General features: G+C 38.7%; 1 protein-coding gene across 2 annotated transcripts in view; it reads right to left on the reverse strand.

Annotated features, from left to right (window-relative positions):
- The window catches only part of MS3_00003833 (uncharacterized protein), a 48,918-nt gene extending 29,130 nt beyond the window's left edge, over positions 1-19,788 (reverse strand). For both annotated transcript variants that reach the window (XM_051211693.1, XM_051211692.1), the window contains exons 1-9: positions 19,587-19,788; positions 19,302-19,552; positions 18,997-19,261; positions 12,307-12,805; positions 11,322-11,490; positions 10,305-10,550; positions 8,386-8,471; positions 6,889-7,043; positions 4,583-4,679 (exon numbers count right to left, since the gene is read on the reverse strand). In XM_051211693.1, the coding sequence (XP_051071782.1) occupies positions 4,583-4,679; positions 6,889-7,043; positions 8,386-8,471; positions 10,305-10,550; positions 11,322-11,490; positions 12,307-12,805; positions 18,997-19,261; positions 19,302-19,552; positions 19,587-19,737 (1,919 nt within the window). In that variant the 5' untranslated portion in view covers positions 19,738-19,788. The remainder of the gene's footprint in view (positions 1-4,582; positions 4,680-6,888; positions 7,044-8,385; positions 8,472-10,304; positions 10,551-11,321; positions 11,491-12,306; positions 12,806-18,996; positions 19,262-19,301; positions 19,553-19,586) is intronic.
- Positions 19,789-21,630: the final 1,842 nt, after the last annotated feature.

Genomic DNA, 21,630 nt, shown 5'->3' on the forward strand with positions numbered 1-21,630 from the left:
GTTTCTCATTTAATTTCAATCCAGACGAATTGTTGGTGTGATTATAGTAATTGTTTTACGTAAAAAAATCAGTCTATTTGAAGATATATATATTTGGGGTTATATACAACAGATTGGTGTATTGTTACAAATTGGTTTATTGCTTCACAACCTATAAATAAGATAATCACCAATGATTACGTAACTGTAATTCAACCTTTAAGTTATTTATTAAGTGTAACATTCAAAATGAAAATCTTCTAGACGGAACGGGATATAAATGATCAATCAGTAATTATCTTATTACTCAGTGACAGAATAGAAGACTAAAACGTTGGAACTGACAACTCAAAATGCCGCTACACTGTACAATAAACTATTCTGATAAATCCTCAATATTTATCAGTTGGATTTTTAGCATGTATACTGATATATAAAAACTTTCGTCTAAATTTGATCGAATAGTTTCACAGTATTTGGGAGCCGAGTTAATGTTAGACATTAAAGAGCAAGAATGTATTTGTAAAATCTCAGTGAATGAATTTGAAGTTAACCCAACGTTTCGCCTGGCAACCTTGTCCAAGCTTTTTCAAGGAAATATAATCAAACATCAAAATTATCGAATATAAATAGGTATATGGTTCTCCGGTTCACTGTATACTGAATAGGCCATCTACTCAACGTTAACAATGTTTGAAGTATGTATTTGCATTAGTGTGTAAGCGACATGTAGTGTGAAACAAAAAGTGTTAAGACAACAGATTGTGTGTATACGCAAGTGGTGTGAGAAGCAATTTCTCTGGTTGGTGGATTTTAAGAAAACATATAAGTTTATATATGATATAAATAAAAATTCACTGACCAGAGAAATTGCTTCTCACACCACTTGCGTATACACACAATCTGTTGTCTTAACACTTTTGTTTCACACTACATGTCGCTTACACACTAATGCAAATACATACTTCAAACATTGTAGGAAGCAATTTCCCACAGATTCAACTCTAAGCTAATCTCTAGACTGTCGAGTACAGAGTCTTGGTTTAGCCAAAGTCAGAACAAGCAAGCTATTTGGCTAGATAAACTTTATCTGTTTCTAAAACATAAATTAACATCGTTAGTGTACAAACAAACAGTACGGTCTATTAATACAGGGAAAAACAGAGACAAATAACATACCGAACAGTAGCCAGAGAATAGGAAAAATGAGTCAACAAGCCAATATTGTTTTACAATGAACATTAAACTGTGATTGGTTAATAAAGAGATACAGTCGTACAAGGTCAAAAGGAGTTGATGTGGTGGTGGGCGTTTCCCTTATTATTGGTGGGTTCGTCTATCAATCACATTTTACACTCCCCGAAACGCGCACCACGTCCGTTGTCCAGGGTCATCGTCGCCGTCAGACAGCCGGCTCGTTCTAGTAGACATAAGCGTCGTACGTCTCGAGCAGTTTCTTCGTTTGCAGTTCTCAATTTTGCCGTACGAACTTGTCCGTCAAAGCCATAGCTTACTTGTTCGACAATAGCTTTGGACCATAGACTTCTCAGTGAGCCGACATTGTTTAATAACACTAAGTCTCTCGAAGACTCATCCATCAATACCTTCTGAAACAATAGTGATCGCAGAATTCTTCTTATCGACTTTATGATGCGTCCCCATACACCGTCTCGTTGACTAGACCTCGGAAGTTTAAAGCGCCATTCACAACCTCTCTCAAAAAGGGCATTTACTGTCTTATTCTGATTCCAACTACATATGATCTGTCTAAGAATAGCATTGGATCCTATAGAACTACCAGATGCACCCTTACTTTTGTTCACAACTCGTACAAGGGCGCCTTTCTCAACACCATCCTCGATACCACGGCGAATATGTGCTACCTGCTTCTTCAGGGTCTTAGTTACTGGCTTCTTCGTTACAGTGGTCTTCGGCTTTTTCGTAGTCTTCACTTTCAGTTTGATGTCCTTCTTTTCTTTAAGCTTTCTTAGAGTTGATTTGGATTTATTAGCAGATGATGCTTCAGGTTTTGGCTTAACAACCTTATACTTAGTTAATAAAAACCAACAATGAACTTGACGAGAGACATCTTCGGAACGAGTATACTCCGCGACACCATATGCAGACTCTGATGATGCTATACGATCTTCCACAGACATCGATGAAGTACGACTAAGTCGGTCTTTGAATTCAGTTGAATACGATTGTTCAAACTTATCCTCTAATTCCTCTTTAGCTGAGAGGTGATTGAGTACACGATTGCTTTTACAGGGTTCCCCATAGGAACCGAACAGCGTCCAACCTTACAGAGTCTTCACGACGAATGGTTCATTCGGCTTTCCAGTTCTTACCTCTTTCATTTCGTGTACACTCGGTGCGTTGCACCCGATCAACAGTTCGACATTCTCATCCTCTACTCTAGGAAAACTTATGTCTTTTAAATGCGTCCAGGATTTCATTTGAGACGTCGTTGGTACCGTCCTGCGCAACATAGGTAATCTCTCGAAGTGAAGACTACGAAAAAGCCGAAGACCACTGTAACGAAGAAGCCAGTAACTAAGACCCTGAAGAAGCAGGTAGCACATATTCGCCGTGGTATCGAGGATGGTGTTGAGAAAGGCGCCCTTGTACGAGTTGTGAACAAAAGTAAGGGTGCATCTGGTAGTTCTATAGGATCCAATGCTATTCTTAGACAGATCATATGTAGTTGGAATCAGAATAAGACAGTAAATGCCCTTTTTGAGAGAGGTTGTGAATGGCGCTTTAAACTTCCGAGGTCTAGTCAACGAGACGGTGTATGGGGACGCATCATAAAGTCGATAAGAAGAATTCTGCGATCACTATTGTTTCAGAAGGTATTGATGGATGAGTCTTCGAGAGACTTAGTGTTATTAAACAATGTCGGCTCACTGAGAAGTCTATGGTCCAAAGCTATTGTCGAACAAGTAAGCTATGGCTTTGACGGACAAGTTCGTACGGCAAAATTGAGAACTGCAAACGAAGAAACTGCTCGAGACGTACGACGCTTATGTCTACTAGAACGAGCCGGCTGTCTGACGGCGACGATGACCCTGGACAACGGACGTGGTGCGCGTTTCGGGGAGTGTAAAATGTGATTGATAGACGAACCCACCAATAATAAGGAAACGCCCACCACCACATCAACTCCTTTTGACCTTGTACGACTGTATCTCTTTATTAACCAATCACAGTTTAATGTTCATTGTAAAACAATATTGGCTTGTTGACTCATTTTTCCTATTCTCTGGCTACTGTTCGGTATGTTATTTGTCTCTGTTTTTCCCTGTATTAATAGACCGTACTGTTTGTTTGTACACTAACGATGTTAATTTATGTTTTAGAAACAGATAAAGTTTATCTAGCCAAATAGCTTGCTTGTTCTGACTTTGGCTAAACCAAGACTCTGTACTCGACAGTCTAGAGATTAGCTTAGAGTTGAATCTGTGGGAAATTGCTTCCTACAATGTTTGAAGTATGTATTTGCATTAGTGTGTAAGCGACATGTAGTGTGAAACAAAAGTGTTAAGACAACAGATTGTGTGTATACGCAAGTGGTGTGAGAAGCAATTTCTCTGGTCAGTGAATTTTTATTTATATCATATATAAACTTATATGTTTTCTTAAAATCCACCAACCAGAGAAATTGCTTCTCACACCACTTGCGTATACACACAATCTGTTGTCTTAACACTTTTTGTTTCACACTACATGTCGCTTACACACTAATGCAAATACATACTTCAAACATTGTTAACGTTGAGTAGATGGCCTATTCAGTATACAGTGAACCGGAGAACCATATACCTATTTATATTCGATAATTTTGATGTTTGATTATATTTCCTTGAAAAAGCTTGGACAAGGTTGCCAGGCGAAACGTTGGGTTAACTTCAAATTCATTCACTGAGATTTTACAAATACATTCTTCCTCTTTAATGTATACTGGTATAATTGTTGATTATTTTATCATCAGTGACAACATTCTCCAGGACTAATCTAAACTTGGTTTTGATTTCATTGTGTAACAGAGAATAGTCAATAAAAAAAAATCAAACTTATAATTTATAGTCACAAGAATATTGTCTTCATTTGTTAAACTAGATATTGTAATTGTCTCTGCATTATGCCTAGAATCCTTCCCCTCTACATACAGTTAAATCTCCAACTTGTAATTTTCACCACATATATTGGACATAAATATAAACATCGATTTCTTACAAAAATGCAGTTTCGTAAGTTGGAAAACTCTGCATCGACGAATTACATTTAGAAAACTTTGATTAAAGATTAAATATTACAAAGAATATTCTGTCGACAAACACTGTCAAGTAAAATTTAATGAAGCGACCAAAGTTTATTTTATTTGAATGTTATTTAGAAAATGACTAACGTAAATTAAACAATGATAGACTGGCGTATACATATGCATATAGCATAAAATAATTCAGTGAACCTAAACCAGTACTATTTTCCTCGGTTTCACTGATTTAACAACGATTGATCAACATATATAATAACAAATGTTACAAATAAACGGTCACACAATAGCACATATAAATAGTACAATCAGTAAACCACTAACCTGGATGATGCACATAACAATTCACCTGTTCCAAATATACACCCTTGTTGATTGTGTAGAGTAGATTTAATTGAACCATTGATGATCTGAGGCAAGACTTAAAAGCAAATGAATACATCTTATTACTTAATAAGGGTAAGAAAAGATAACTTAAAATTTAGATTATTGACTGTTTTCACAGTTGTAGTTATGTCTGATAACACCTCAAGTAGCTTAGTTGAATAATTTTCAGGATCCCATAAAAGGAAACATAACGTATCAGTTGAATACGAAACAAAATACGTAGCCTTCACTCTAACCCTATGTAATGAATAATCCTCGTAACTTTTTAGGTGTAACTATAGCTTTTTACTTCATAAGTAGGAAGCATACTAGATTTGAGCTGATAGTTACAAGTAATTTGTCTCAATGAATACATTATAAAGAAAGACCGTACCATACAATCATTTTTAGTTTTCGCCTATACATATACTGGTGGGTTTTACTAAACGTTGTTAGTCTTATATGATGTGTAATAAATGGGCCTGACAAACAGGTCTTGATTGATTGGAGAGTGAATGACATACAAGTTAAGCTCCTTCTAATACCCCATAACAATTTATTATCTTTATTTCATGTTCCTATTTTGTATATAAGCATGTCATATTATTAAACAAAAAGACCTATTCTTCTGACTAATGATATTGTCTATATTTCCAAAACATTTAGGGGGTATCAGTCGATAATCCGGTCCCTAGAGCAACCACCACTCAACCATATTGTATCATTTATTTATCTAACTATTTATTTGAACACAAATATTGGAACAAAGGGGTGCAGAATACATATGCACCACACAAGTCACTTGATTTGTGTGTAGGCTATGATACTACCCGGGTGCCCAGACCGAAGCAGGTGGTTTTCTCAGGGGGCCACACCCGTAGCCTTTGACCTAAAGGTCTGATCCACAGGGCAGCGGGGCAACGCCAGGAGATGCAGTCCCATGGTAGCCGGTGACCAAAAATTGGTTCATACACCATTTGTTCCTTTAGGATCCTGGAGCCCATGTTCACCATTGGTTTGGAATCAGGGCCTTCCAACTCCCCAGGGTGGATCCTCCATATCGTCGATCGATCAGTATTCTACTCAATGATAATGAGCGAACAATCACTTATCAAATCACGAAATCCTCCTACATAAAACAATGATATTAAGAAACCAAGCGTATGGAATCAGTTATACTAGTTCCCATTCAAATCATCATTGATAAGAACACAAGAAGCCACATTATAAACAAATTAGCTAGCATACCTTATTGATCCTACTGAATAGCAATTAAGTAATTTCAGAATAACGACTGCTAGTTCAAAGTATTATGAAAGACAATAACCCAGACGAAGGGAAATAGTGAGCGCATTAAAACAGTATTGAGATGTGATAGTTAATGTACTCAATTATCAGTCAGTCGTGTGCTGTTACGGGTATGAGGGCTGATGTCACTTCCCGGCTGCCCACACCGTGGAAGGGTAGTTCTTGAGGAACTTGAAAAGGAAATTGGATTAGTGTTGGTCTTGACGACCTGGGAGCGTGGCCGCAGAGCCCAAGGGACAACTAGTTGAGGCCGGTCGCGCACGGCCTTTTTGTGGAAGGTTTTTGACGTGTTAGCTCCGTTCTTCAAAGGGCCTTACCGCCGGAGACGGAAATCCGTGAGGTAAGGTGAGGTGTGACATTTTTAGGGTCGACCTTTTCTAACCCCACCCCTCCTTGTGGGAAGGCAGCATCGCTGTCATGCTGGTTGTCCGAGGGAAACACCTTACTGCTGTCACACCTCTCTACAGTCAGCAGTACGACTTCGCCCTCAGACCTTGAGTTGTTGCTTTTAGTCTTACCGTTCACCAATCGACCTGCCTGGCATGGTAGAACCTACAGGAACATATGTTCCAGCCAATATAGCTCGGTTGGGTCATCACGATAGGCAAGCCCGACCACCGCGTCAAGGTAGCAGCTTCGGTCGGGACTCAATTATCACCCGTATAATACTAGTAAATATGGCTTTTATAAAATCTAGCACAGTCAAACGTGTAACTTATTGACTGACTATTACAATATGAGACCAAACAAATACACGATTATAATAATCCGATGAATAAACTATACTATTTAGCGATGAAATTAAATTAAACCTTAATATTATAATTAAGTTTGAATCACTCGAAGAACTAGTCAATACGGTAATACATTTACAGCATGTAAAGAATGGCAAAATAAGCATAATTATACGCAGAAAAGATTTTAGGAAATGTTTACTAGGATAAGATAAAGCTCACCAACTTCCATCATGTAATCAGGATCAGCTATGTATAGTTTGCCTAAAGCACAAGCAGCCAGATATCTGATTGAATCATCCCAATGTCCAAGACGAACATTGACCAAATGACCAATCATAGGTTCTACATATTCTTTAAATTTAGCTACAGACACACTGAATAATAATTTCAAGAAATATATTTAATCATTAGTACAAAAACAGTAGAAATAAAAATTGTATAGGTTGAACAAGGGTACTAACTATGTAATAACTTATCAAGTTAGCTACCTTTTTATTTTCATGAACGTTTAACCATCAGCGTCTGAGGCAAATCATTTCCCAAAAACAGTTTTGTGTACTAGACTCTAAGTCGCATTTTGTGTGGTTAGCAATATTACGCGATTACCAAAACCAGTGTTGGTGGTAGAGTAGGAGAAAAGATATATAGGAAAATCCACATTGCTTTACGTCAATCTGGGGCATTTTCAGTCAAGTTGTGATGTCAGTCCGGTTACAAAACATCATTGTTGTGTCAGTAAGGGCAATCTTGCCTTACTTTAGTAAAATTTAGTTCCTCCAAGATGACGACGTCCGACGACTGTGTGCCATCATCGTTGTTTCCGAAAGATTTCCCATATCCGGGGTAAACACCACGTTAGAAATATGTATCCAGTAGCCGCGATAATAACTAACTTTTGAGAAACCGATTTCAGCAGCCAGGTAATATTTTACAAATGTCATCCCTTAAACTCCTATATCACTCATTATTTGCCAACGCCGAGAGCGGGTGGAAAAAGTGGTCAATTAATAACATGAAGCTGTGATATGAGAGGCTGCTGCAAGTAACTGGTATCTGTTATTCCTTTAATACTCGCCGGTCGAAATGCTCAGTGGTTTGAGATGTAACTAGTCATAGCTTAAAACAGAATACAGTGGTGATTTTGCAGTAGTTTTCCATTACAGTCTTCATACAAGTGAGGTGACCTCCTTTGAGTGAATGGAGTCTCTCTTGGTTGTATTTTTAAATGAACTGTATCTCAAACCACACACTATTGTTTCCCATCAATAAAATGACCATACTAACTTGTTGTCTATTATTTCTTCATAAGATTATCATTTAGTCTGGGTGACGCATTCTTCTGGTGCCCTATTGCATTAGAATATATGTTCCTTAAAGAAAATAAACAATACACTTATTATCAAAAATTTGTAACTTAGTCTTTACAGTAAGCTCTTTAACATAGAGAGTTAAGGCCGCGATTCCAGATTGGTTATTGTCTTTTTCAGTTCCTATAAAAACCTATTTCTCCATGCACTGAACTAGTCTTTCAGTATAGGTTTGTACATATTTATCATAGTATCTGAAAGACATGAATAAATTACATGAAACAAAGTTCCACAGAAGGTTACATGCATTTAACACTTGAGTATATTTTCAAATTACTTGAAATCTCTAACAAAAGAGACGAATATAATAAATTCACTCCATCTTAATACGATTGTTTTTTCAACTAACCTCAACTGAAGGTAACAGTGAGCACGATTTCCCACACTGAAATAATCACATGTAGTGAGGACTTCAATTCCATGTGGAAAATGACCCTATTTGTAGATAAGAATATATGTATATACATGTATATAAATAATAATGGTATAATAATAATTAACAATAGGAACAAATCCGAACATAACAACTGGGGTATCTGTTGATTAGAAAATATTAATATAACTTATATAACGTGTATATGGACCAAGTGAATGATCATATCAACATTCGTTTGGAATTGATGGTAGAAATTTTTTGTTAAGAAGGTGATGCTCTTGAAAGCTTACCATCAGGTACAGAGCTTTTCCTATCTGCAGTAACACAAGTGAAAATAATTAGTCAGCAAAATATTAAATATATCTAACCAAATCAGTGTCGTCGAAGAACTTGAAATCAGTAAATGATATATTTTATTTCGCTCTTGGAACAAAATAGATTTAGATCGTGTATTAAACATCTACATCAATCACAAACAATGTAAAATCTAGCACGAACGTGCATCGACCCGAATTCCCATAGTGTACATAAGTACAATCAAAATATAGTAAACAAGACAAAAAAAATGCCGAGATAATGGAAACTCTAACTTGAAAAATACAAATGAAGACAATGAAGGAAATCGTGAAATGACATCAAAGCGTAAGATTTACGAGAAAATAAAAAAATGAATACACTGGTGTCAATGGAACCAATTACCAACAAAAGATTACGATTGTCTCCCTTGTGATAGGACCCGACTGGACACACGGAAGTAGATAAGGATGTGTTAAGATCTGAAATTTATTGGTTGAAAGTCGAATCCTTAAACCAATAAATAATACATCCTCGGGTCTATTTCTAACGTCAACTGAAATCTTCAGCTGCTCCGTAGTTACCATATTCCTTGAGGCGGAGGATATAGGATGACGTATAATTATTATCCAATCAGTAAGAGTAGATAGTAGAACCTAAGTACCAAAGACATTCCATTTTGCAAACAGTAGGATTTTTTATACCAACGTTTCGTGAAAAGTCAACGAGAACAAATTCTGATTTAGTGGCGTCTTCCCGGTCGTCTTGACTTGAAAACTGGTTATTATCATTGCTGCACACCTATCGATAAGCATGACAATTTAATTAATTTATTCAACGTAAATGGTGAAGTTTAACAGAACTTTGAATCTTTGGTGTTTGCACTGTCTGATTTTCTTCACGCATTTTACTTGTTAATTTACAAACAAGCAAACTCAAACTTTAGGTTAAGGTATACATAACAGGTGACTGAGTAAATTAATATTAGCGACTGTGATGACCAGGTGCATATTTGTGCACTCAGTTTTGATATACAGTTTACATATTAGGGTTTCGTGAAACTACTCGATTGTTCAAACCGAAGTAGGTGGGCTGGGACTCGAAACTACGATCTAGAGACTAAAATTTAGTCCCTTTAACCACCAAGCTACTAGCGAACATATTCACAGACAGACCAGTGGAATTGTGGCTTAGTGCTTTTAACACGACTTTCAACAAATGGGCAGCTGATGTCAATCCAACTTTGCCTTCCTAGATTTGACCAGCTGATAGTGGGTCTAAGCTTTATTAAGTGGGATGTACGCATATTAACTTCAAGTTTTCCTCATGAGATAAAAAACAATATATGGTTTAAATTAATTCGCCCATATCATACATACACTAATTAACTGAGCTCTAAATGGCTGAAATGTTTGTGTTGTGTTAATATTACCACTGCTTTTGACAAAAGTAAGCGTTGATAGTAATCATACACGTTAATTCTGCGATATGATACAATGATATCAAAGCCTAACGAAATAATTCCAACAGTACTTTATGTGTTAATTAATAAAAACAGTACGATTAGCTGATTCAAAAATAAAAATTGTGGCACTAACCTGTCTACCCACGTTCTCTTGAAATGCAGCAGACGCTGCTCGACGTACACTAACCTCTCGGTCGAATAGGCTAACCAAGACTAGAGAGCTTGCAATAGGAACGACATAATCCACGAAATCCTTAGGATGATATGCCCTTGCGAATGCCCAACACACATAACACCCAGCATCTCGAACATTTGATCCATAATTATGATCACCAGACCGCTCATCATAAAACAGAGCTCGTAAAACTACTGGGATTACCTAGAAATGAAAAGCCTATTATTTAATCAATATGTAATCAGAGGATAGTTAAAACAGTCAAGTTCGCAAATAATAAGTCTATTTTAATTCAATATATGAATATGATACTGGATCTACACTGAATTTTCATACGTAAATCACTTCAGTAAGTAGATTTATTGGCCATTAATTACTCAATAACATTTCCTAAAATTATACTTGGTACCATTATCTGGGCAATATATATATATATAGTTTCATGCAGTAAATTGAAGTAACCTTCAGTCTAATTATATGCCTCATTACAGAGGTGTGAAAGTAACACCACCTGTTCTTCTTCCAAAGGATATATCTGCTCATTGTCTTACAATTTACTGGACCAGTACTATCGTATTTTCAGAAATGCAATAATAATTCCAAGAACTTTCAAGACAGGACATAAAAGAAGCTAGACTTTTATGTTATAGATTGGTGGAATAGAATTTTCTCTACTCCATATTTTGATTCATGCTCCTACGCTACTGAAAAGTTTATTAAGTTTTTAGACTAATCAAAAGAAACCACTTAGACACTTTTTCATTGTAATTCTAAGGCGCTTGAAAATGTGAACAAACTGATAGTTTTTGTAAAATATTGATTTTTCAGTCATCGGTTGTGTTGCGTTTTAATATTCCGTGGCTGTGAAATATAAGGTTTTCAGGGTACGGGTAATATTTGTCATCGATTCGCATACTACTAGTAAAAATATGTCCCTATCATTGAATTAATCCGCTGTTAAAACAAAAGATTTACTTCTGGTAATTTAGATGGTAAAAGAAGGCTGCGACGGCCAAGTTCAGCCAAAGCAAGGCAAGCTCCATGCCATGCAGTATATGGTTCGAGTTTCGTACACAAGGACAATACAGCCGATAGAACATCATTTACCATTGAACTGGAAAGACGAGAACAAATACGTCCGATCCTAAGAAAAAAAGCACATCGATTGTCCACAATTTATGGAATGCAATTCTGTAAATATAATTCACTGGGATGAAACGAAATTCAGATATCGTTACTTTAGCATTTAATATAAAAATGGCTAGTGCCTATAAGTGACCAACATTCAGTGACATGATAAAACACTTAATCCTATTTGAAAAACAATGCAACACTAACATCTATCTAAAATACAGTTTGCCATAGTCTATGAAACTAGGCTTCATAGTTTATCAACGTCATTATATTAGGATACTTAGTTAAACTTAGTGGCTCCGTGTTGAAGGTACTGGAATCATGAATATTAAGCTCTTGATTTAAACCAAGTTTCATCTATCTTGGTCTAAGCAGCTGAGTAACACCACCAAGCCATGCATGTCGTGTGATATCAAGCTTACATGAACTGAGTTGTATTCGAGAACTGTATTTATTATCAGAGTTCGGCAACACTGGGAAGAGTTTAAGTGTAGAGTACTTTTAAATGTTTCATAATGTACATGTATGATGGTTTCTGATCACTGACTTATCTGTTCTTCATTTAAACTTTCTTGACTCATTTTGTTTACCACCACCTTGCAATAAATTGGTAGTGGCAAGTCTGTTATACCTAAAGAAACTAAACATTTCTAATATTATGGAAAGTATACTCTTGCATAAACCACCAGTAGTAGATGTATTTATGTTATAACAATACAAGTGCTGAAAAATGAAGTGGGACATTTCATTTTAAACTACTAAATTAAAAGTAAACAGGAGGACGAACTCATACAAGTATACTGTAAAAAATAAATATGCTTCCTACCCTTTGGCAGCAGACCAACGAACCCCAGTAAATTGACTGCGTAAAGCGCTTATTAGTTTATCAATAACTTCTGCAACTTCGTCTGTGTTGGACAATTCATAGTTCATAGTTAATGAACAATACCCAGAAATATCACTTGAGATATTATTTTGAAAACCTGTGTATAACGAATGATCAGCAACTTTTGCAGAGACTAAAGAATCTTTGTTGTCATGATTCATCAAAAGAGATTCTAAGTTGTCTTGTAGTGATCGACATCCTCGTTGGTACTGCCATGTTGTATTTATTGGTGGGCAAAATAACAAACAAATTCGTTGTAAAACTTTCGTTTCAAGACGACATAGAAGAATCCCCTTAGAAGAATCTCCAGGCAACTGAAGTACTGCACCCAAAAGATCACTCGCATAAGGTAACAATTCAGCGCGGCTTCCGAGTTTACATATATTAGCTATACTTCTGAGGGTGCCGCATACTCGCTTTTCGTCTTGTACGTTGATAACTAGGGTTAACATTTTTAAAAACTACTAGTTCAGTAAACGATATTTAAAGGTCAAATATAGTTGACAAAAAAAGTAGATAAATAAAATATATTTTAAATACTTAATTCGATTATTAAATGAAATCACTAATCCCATGAATCAGGGAAAATTCAAACAAATATATCGTGGGTCAATTATATATATATATATATATATCAGCTGAAACAAAATAAGATGGTTGATTGATAATTTTCGTGAAATTTTAGAGCAATATTCCCCAAAAAAGGCTTCTTGTTCTCTCCAACATAAGTAGAGCCTAGTAAAAACTGCACTGGCTAACGTTACCAAACTTCACACTAGTAAAGTTAACTAGGTTTTGAAATAATAGTAATTTTAATGATAACAGACACCAAATACATAGGAGCTAATCATGGTTTTGCTTGTATTCACAGATTAGACAAGAGATGCTTGATCCCAGAGGCCACTCCAAAGCCAAGTAGATATGTTGTTTTTTTATTAATTTAAAGACCTTAGAGATAACCACTTCATGACCCTAACCAAGCCGCCAGGTTATGCACTCTACTTTTCAAGGATAGACTTCTTACGTGTAGTTAACCATTAAGCTCAAATCCACTTGTAAATATCACTTTTAGGTCTTAATCTTTTGCGTACTGTCTCGTTTTAAAATTTTTATGTGACCGAAGTATATTAATCATTTATTTCTAATCACATAATTCGTTGTAAATTTAAACTGTTTGTAGTGAATGAGGGGCCCTCAAATAAATGGTGGTTGGAAGTCTAACGCCTAAACCACTAAGCTCCCTTTATTACCATGGAAACTAAGTAAGAATGGCTCTAAATGCTTTACGCAAAACGAAATGACAAAGTTGTAAAGAAGTAAAACAGAATGTGATACATACGAGTAGTAAATACTAAATCGAACTCATTCTAAGTTATGCCTGATAACATCCCAAAGCTCAGAGTTTGCTATTTTGCATTAACTAAAAAAGTAGTTCATGACAGTAAAGTGGACATGAAACTAGAGCAACCAGTCTTTAATGAGCAGCGTGAGTTCGCCCCTAATTTATCCAGTTATAATGTCAGCAGATAACATTTACTAAACTTTCAGGAGCTCGTTTCTCACGGGGCAGTGGCTTGTTTGTGAAAGCTTTCAACCTTCAGTCACTAGATTCCACATTTAGAATATGGTATGGCAACTCGAACTGATGTACGAACATACGAAGTTCTACGTTGTTACTGACTGACTGACTGACTGATTCCACATTTAGAGTGTGGCTCATACCTAAGTCTTAAGTAAAGAAGTGAATTATTTTACTTTATTTATAATTATAAAAATATGTACGGATATTTCCCACAGGATCCAGTCTTTCAGGTTTGTCCTAGAAAAAATTAACGAAGACTATATGTACCTTTTATAACAATGTAATTTACTGGGTTTTAACCATGATGCAATTATAAACACCTAGTCAGTACATGTCATTCTCAGACAAGCCATATTTATCACAAACCTCAATGGTGTCTTACGCTGACAGTTAACAAATATTTCTAATTATAGAGTTTGAAAAGGGTGTTACTAAGATCGCTTGTTCCACCAGTCAGTTACCCTGAAATAAACAAACAACCTACATTTATTACAATGGAAGACAATAGCCAGGGTGCAACATGAAAGCCTTCGGTATTTAAAGTTACCCAGAAATATTCTGCAAAAATCTGTAATATACTACCATCCTCAATTTACTTATCGCTTACTCATAGATACATAGAATACTGAACTTTTTAACTATGTGCGAGTTTATGTGCTTGACTTCAGCCACATCAGATGCGAGGGTTAGTGATAGTACTCGACTGCCCAAACGAAAAAGGGTGGTTTAATTCTATGATATTCTGGACCCGACCTTTGTTGCTACCTTGACGTGGTGGTCGGGCTTGCCTATCGTGATGAAGCAACCGAGCTATACTGGCTGGAACAACCGTTCCTCAAGGTCCTACCATGTCAGACAGGTCGGTTGAAGAGCGGTAAGACTAAAAGCAGCAAACCCAAGGTCCGAAGGCGAAGTCGTACTGCTGACTGTACAGAGGTATGACAGCAGTAAGGTGTTTCCTTCAGACAACCAGCATAGCAGCGATGCTGCCTTCCCACAAGGAGGGGTGGGGTTAGAAAAGGTCGACCCTAAAAATGCACACCTCGCCTTATCCCACGGATATCCGTCTCCGGCGGTAAGGTCTCAACAAGTACGGAGCTAACACAAAAATTACCCATAGAAAGGTCGTGTGTGACCGACCTCAAGCAGTTGTCCCTTGGGAACTGCGGTCATGCTCTCAGGTCACTAAGACCACCTCTAATCCAATTTTCTTCTCAGGTACCTCCAGAACAACCCTTCCACGGTGTGGGCAACCGGGAAGTGATAACCGCCCTTATATCTCTAACAGCACTCAAGACCACTGTATTCATAATCAACCTCCCTCATCACTTCCTATTATTCCTCCTACATCGACTTTCACCTTTAAACTTCCTTTTCCGGCTTCCCCCTCAAGTGTCACCATAGCCAACGATTCTAGTGCTCAAAACACTGGCCCAGATCTACTGAGACCTCGCTCCAAACTACACATTGGAGCCTTCAACGTACGCACCCTATGTCAAAACGGTCAGCAGGCTTCCTTGGCTAGAACCCTAGAATCTCGTACCATTGATGTATGCTGTGTCTCTGAAACACGCATACAGGATCCCAGTGTGGTCATTCACTTGACCTCACCTCGGCAACACGGAGAGCCAATGAGATACACCCTCCGTGTATCTGGTGACGCGATGGCCAGCTCTCGTGGACTGGCAGGAGTAGGGATAGCACTAAGCATGAGGGCGGAACAAGCACTGTTAGAGTGGATCCCCGTTAACAGTCGTTTATGTGCTGTTCGGCTAAACGGCTCCGTAAGAACTCGGAAGGATAGGGACACACGTCGTTGCCTTTTTGTCGTTTCTGCCTACGCTCCCACTGGCTGCAGCTCAGATGAAATGAAAGATGAATTTTACAGAAAGCTATCTGAACTTCTTCAGAAAGCTAAACGTTCGGACATAGTACTCGTAGCAGGTGACTTTAATGCCCAGATAGGTAGTTTAAACCAAACAGAAAGGCATTTAGGTGGGTATTTTAGTATTCCGGCACAACGAACAGATAATGGTGATCGTCTGCTGCAACTGTGCTCAGACAATCGTTTATTTTTAGCAAACACAAATTTTAAGCATAAGGAGAGACATCATCTAACATGGCGACCCCCTACACCAAACCAACGATGGACTCAAATAGACCATATTGCCATCAGTCATCGTTGGAGAGGGTCGGTAGAAGATTGTCGCTCATTCTGGAGTACCTGCTTGGACTCCGACAACGCCCTAATACGGGCACGCATCTGCTTGCGCCTCACTGGACGCAAAAAAGCCACAGTAAAAAGACCCATTAGAACTGAATTGAGTAGCGAGAGAACCAAAAGTAGGTTCCAGGAACAACTGAGGTCACAATTAGGTAGTTCTGAAAACGAGGCTGACCCAGATGTTGCTTGGAAAGCTATACAAACAGCAGTGACATCTATCAGTGATTTAAACCACAGGGTTACAAAGAAGCAATCGATTTCCTCAAGGTCTATTGCACTGATGGATTCTCGTAAACTCATCCCATCAGATTCTGAACATGATGAAGAGCGAAAACAGATCAGGTCTAGGTTAAGCAAAAGTCTAAGGAGCGACCGTGAGCAGTGGTGGGCAACGAAAACAAAAGAGATGGAAAAGGCGGCGGCTATAGGGAACACAAGACAGCTCTACAGACTAATAAAAGAAACTGTAATTAATAAGTCAAGTGTAAGTCAGACTATTTCGGACAAAGACGACACCCTCATCTGCTCTCAGTCCAGACGTTTAGAACGATGGGCGGAACATTTCAGAAAATAGTTCAGCTGGTCTTCAGCTACTCTACAACTACCCTCCATTCCCAGACAGTGTGGATGGAACATTGAAGTAGGTCCCCCAACTCTAGCAGAAGTTCAAAAGGCTACAGTTAATCTGAAACGAGGAAGGGCAGCTGGTTTGGGAACTAGAGAGTGTGCCAACGTCATGGAATGAGTCGATAGTTGTCCCTATCTTTAAAAAGGGTTCACGTCTTTCCGGTATTAACTATCGGGGGATAAGTCTACTTCCGATTGCGTCCAAGCTATTGGCTTCCGTCATACTTCGTAGGTTGTTCAAAACCCGAGAAAGATTGACTCGCGAGGAGCAGGCTGGGTTTCGTTCTGGTCGAGGATGTATTGATCATATCTTCACCCTCCGCCAAATGTTAGAACACCGCCATACTTTTCAAAGGCCAACAATCGTAGTGTTTCTTGACATCAGGGCTGCCTTCGATTCGTTGGACAGGACTGTTCTCTGGGATTGTCTATTGAAGAAGGGTGTGCCTGAGAAGTTTATTAACATCCTAAAAGCCCTATATACAAACACCTCAGGCAGAGTGAGAGCATACAACCACCTCTCTCCATTGTTCCATTCGAGCAGTGGGGTTAGGCAGGGTTGCCCAATCTCACCATTCCTCTTCAACTTTGCCATCGATGATATTCTGGAAACAGCTCTGATGAATGTAAGTAATGGTGGTGTGGATCTGTTGCCTGGAGAAAGACTTCTCGACCTTGAGTATGCGGACGATATTGTCTTACTGTGCGATAATGCCCAAGGCATGCAATCCGCACTTAATCAGTTGGCAATCAGTGTCCGTAGGTATGGTATGTGCTTTGCACCTTCGAAGTGCAAAGCACTTCTACAAGACTGGCAGGATTCCAATCCTGTACTCACCCTGGATGGTGAGCAGATAGACGTAGTCGAGATGTTCGTGTATCTGGGTAGCTGCATAAGTGCTGGTGGGGTGTGAGTGATGAGATCAATGCACGTATAGTGAAAGCCAGAGCGGCTTATGCCAATCTGGGCCATCTTTGGCGCCTTCGTGATGTTAGTCTGGCTGTAAAAGGTCGGATCTACAACGCGTCGGTGAGAGCAGTTTTGCTCTATGCTTGTGAAACCTGGTCTCTCCGAGTTGAGGATGTTAGACGAGTCTCTGTGTTCGATCATCGCTGTCTCCGAAGGATTGCTGACATTCAGTGGCAACACCATGTCAGTAATGCAGAGATTCGGCATCGTGTGTTCGGGCACAGAGATGATAATTCAATTGGTGTTACCATCTTGAAACACCGACTTCGGTGGCTTGGACATGTTCTCCGAATGTCGTCCCAGAGAATTCCACGTCGTGCATTATTTGCCGACTCTGGGACTGGTTGGAAGAAGCGGAGAGGTGGTCAGTGCATGACATGGTGTCGTGGTATGAAAGAAAGCTGCAAAGGACTGGCTTGTGTTGGACCTTCACGACTCCCTGGTTGGGGTCTGAGAGATGGTGCTACACAGTGGCTAGAGACGCTATCAGATATGGCTCAGAATAGAAGCCAGTGGCGATCCTGCTGTAACCTTCTTTTACTTTCTTCATAAAATGTAGTTCTGTCTCCCTTACCTGAAAGATTTCTTCCGATTGTACCTTTGCGTTCCCTGATTACTAGCACATTACCTTACACCAATCTCTTCGTTATTGTTCTCTCTTTTTTTGTTGCGCTCCTTAGCTTTTTCTTTCTTTCTTTGTATTCCTCTTGAATTTTCATTGTTTTGTGTGGCGCATATATATTGGCGCTCTCTTGTACCCCTAAACTAAGAGATTAAAATCGCTTCATTTCTTTCTTTCTACGAACTAATTCTTCCTTCCTGTACTATATCCTTATTGCAATCTTTCTTTTATATATTACCACCTCTGAGTTAACTACTTTTATGAATCCGGTGTCCATCTTGCTGTGTTAATGAGGTATGGCAACTTGGACAGGTGCATAAATGTGCCTGGTCCTACGTTGTAGCTGACTGACTGACTGACATGATATTCTGGAATTAGTAGCCAACGACGGATGAATCTTTGCTGCACAATAACAAAAACAGAAAATTCGCGCACAATTTACGTTCCAATGATCAAATTTAACTTTAAAAAGGCGTGATGATACAAACATTTAGGCATATTAAAGAAATACAAACGTAACGACTGGAGTGTTTCAACAAACAGATTAACACGTTTCAGTCAATCTATACCACTGTTTAATAAAAATCCAAAGACTTCACACTTACCATCAGTAAAGCCTAGATTTTTAATTGCAAACGAAATTACTGATGGTAGCTGGGCATGAAGTGCATCTGGCCGGGTAACAGTATGCGCAAGAAGGAAAGCAGCTGCTTCTTGAGTACGCTCATCCTGAAAAAGGTAGAGCTTGGCTAAATCAATTACACGCTCAATTATAGGTTTTTTTCCAAAACTGTCAAGATTTCCCAAGTTGAATGGGACCATTACCAAGATTGATAACCAAAGGATAAGAACATAGCGCGTCTCCCAGTTCTAGGGATGGATTTACGTATTGGAAACATACAAACAGTACCTTTGAATCATTTATATCTTGCTCCATGAGAAGACTTAAAGTTGGTTCAATATCATCAACCGTATGTGGCATCAAACGGATAATGGCCTTGTAACCTCGGGTTTTTGCCATTAGATATAAGATCCTGAACGCGAAGTGAAAAACTTCAGGCTCTGAGCGAGAACAGTGCACAACATCCAGGCAAGCTGATATCATTTTTCCAAGATAAGGATCAAGCAGATGTGGCTGCTCCTGGTAATAGTTGAATATTTCTATCTATCAACCAAGGGAATGTAAAATACATACGGACAAGTGTATCCTCCAAGTTCTCTTTCTTGCGAAAATCCGACAGTTCAAACTTTATGTTTGATATCAACTTCATAACCTGATCATAATGTCTGAACTCAGTAAAGACAAAGCACTCCTCTTCAGACACATTACCAACAGTAGCGCACATGTTTGTAATGTATACACGCAATTTGCCATCAGGTAATGAGTTTTAAAACCTTTGTGTCTTTGTAGGTTTTTATTCCAGAAAACAATAGAAATAAGCGCAACAGATCACTTGTATATTAATAATGATCAGGATACTTTATATTTTGTTAGATCATTAAGAGAAAGATCTGGCCTAGTTGGTCTTGTAGTGTAGCCGAAATCGTAAACTTTTTTTACTACTCCACGTGTCATTGTCAGCCTTTATGGCTAAGAAGTCCGAGGTTTTGAATAGCAAGCTGTTTGCAGCTCACTTATCTACTTACGCCTGTTACTCCTCTTAAGGTAGCATAGGCCGCTCACCAGCATTCTCCAGCCAACCTTGTCATGAGCAATCCTTTTCAGCTCCTTCCAGTCATTATTCATCCTTTTCATATCTGATTCGATTTCCCGACGTAATGTGTTATTTGGCCTTCCTCTTTTCCGCTTCCCTTCAGGATTCCAAGTTAGGAATTGCCTCGTGATGCAGTTTAATGATTTGCGTAATATATGTCTTATCCATTTCTATCGTCTTTTCTTAATTTCCTCTTCAGCCGAAAGCTGGTTTGTTCTCTCCCAGAGAAGGCTGTTGCTGATGGTATCCGACCAACAACGGACATTGAGTATCTTGCGTAGACAACCATTTATAGATACTTGCATCTTCTTGATGATGGTTGTAGTAGTTCTCAGAGTTTCAACTCCTTACAGTTGAACTGCCTTGACGTTCGTATTGAAGATCCTCACTTTGATGTTGGTTGGGAGTTATTTTGAGTTCCATATGTTCTTCAATTGTAGGAATGCGACCCTTGCTTTACCAATCCTCGCCTTTACGTCTGCATCTGAACCTCCTTGTTCAGCGATGATGCTTCGCAGGTATGTGAAGGATTCTACATCTTCCAGAATTTCGCCATCAAGAGTGATTGGATTGCTGTTCTCCGTGTTGAATTTGAGGACCTTGGTTTTCCGCTTGTGTATGATGAGGCCTACTGATGCAGAGACTGCTGCTACACTGGCTGTCTTTATCTGCATTTGTTTATGTGTATGAGATAGGAGGGCTAGGTCATCTGCGAAGTCCAAATCGTCTAATTGGTTCTGAGCTGTCCATTGTATGCCGTGTTTTCCCTCAGATGTCGAGGTCTTCATAATCCAGTCAACCACCAGAAGAAAGAGGAAGGGAGAGAGTAGGCAGCCTTGTCTGACTCCGGTCCTTACTTGAAATGCGTCTGTCAGCTGTCCTCCATACACGACCTTGCACTGTAGTACGTCATATGAGTTCCGGATGGTATTGACAATCTTCTTCGTAGTGTCGAAGTTTCCATAACGTCCTCTTATCTACACTGTCAAATGCCTTTTCATAATAAATGAAAATGATGTACAGTGACGAGTTCCACTCAATTGATTGTTCAACGATGATCCGTATTGTCGAAATTTGGTCTGTGCACGACCGATCCTTACAGAATCCAGCTTGTTGATCTCGAAGTTGGGCGTCTACTGCATCTTTCATCCTATTCAGCAACACTCTATTAAAGACTTTCCCTGGTACTGACAGTACTGTAATGCCTCTGTAGTTTTCACATTTGCTCAAGTCTTTTTTCTTTGGAATCTTGATGAGGTGTCCTTCTTTCCGGTCCATCGGTATTTGTTCCTCCTCCCAAATCTTTTTAAATAGAAGATGAAGCATGTTTGTAGTTACTTCGATGTCTGACTTCACTGCTTCAGCTGGTATATTGTCGGGTCCTGCTGCTCTACCGCTCTTGATTTGTCTGATGGCCATTCTGATTTCTTCCGTCGTTGGTGAATTGACATCTATGGGAAGATCTGTGTGTGCTGCTTCACTGTCCGGTGGATTCATTGGAGCCGGCCTATTCAGGATTTCCTC

Source organism: Schistosoma haematobium, chromosome ZW (assembly GCF_000699445.3).
Source record: "Schistosoma haematobium chromosome ZW, whole genome shotgun sequence".
NCBI classification, from domain to species: domain Eukaryota; kingdom Metazoa; phylum Platyhelminthes; class Trematoda; order Strigeidida; family Schistosomatidae; genus Schistosoma; species Schistosoma haematobium.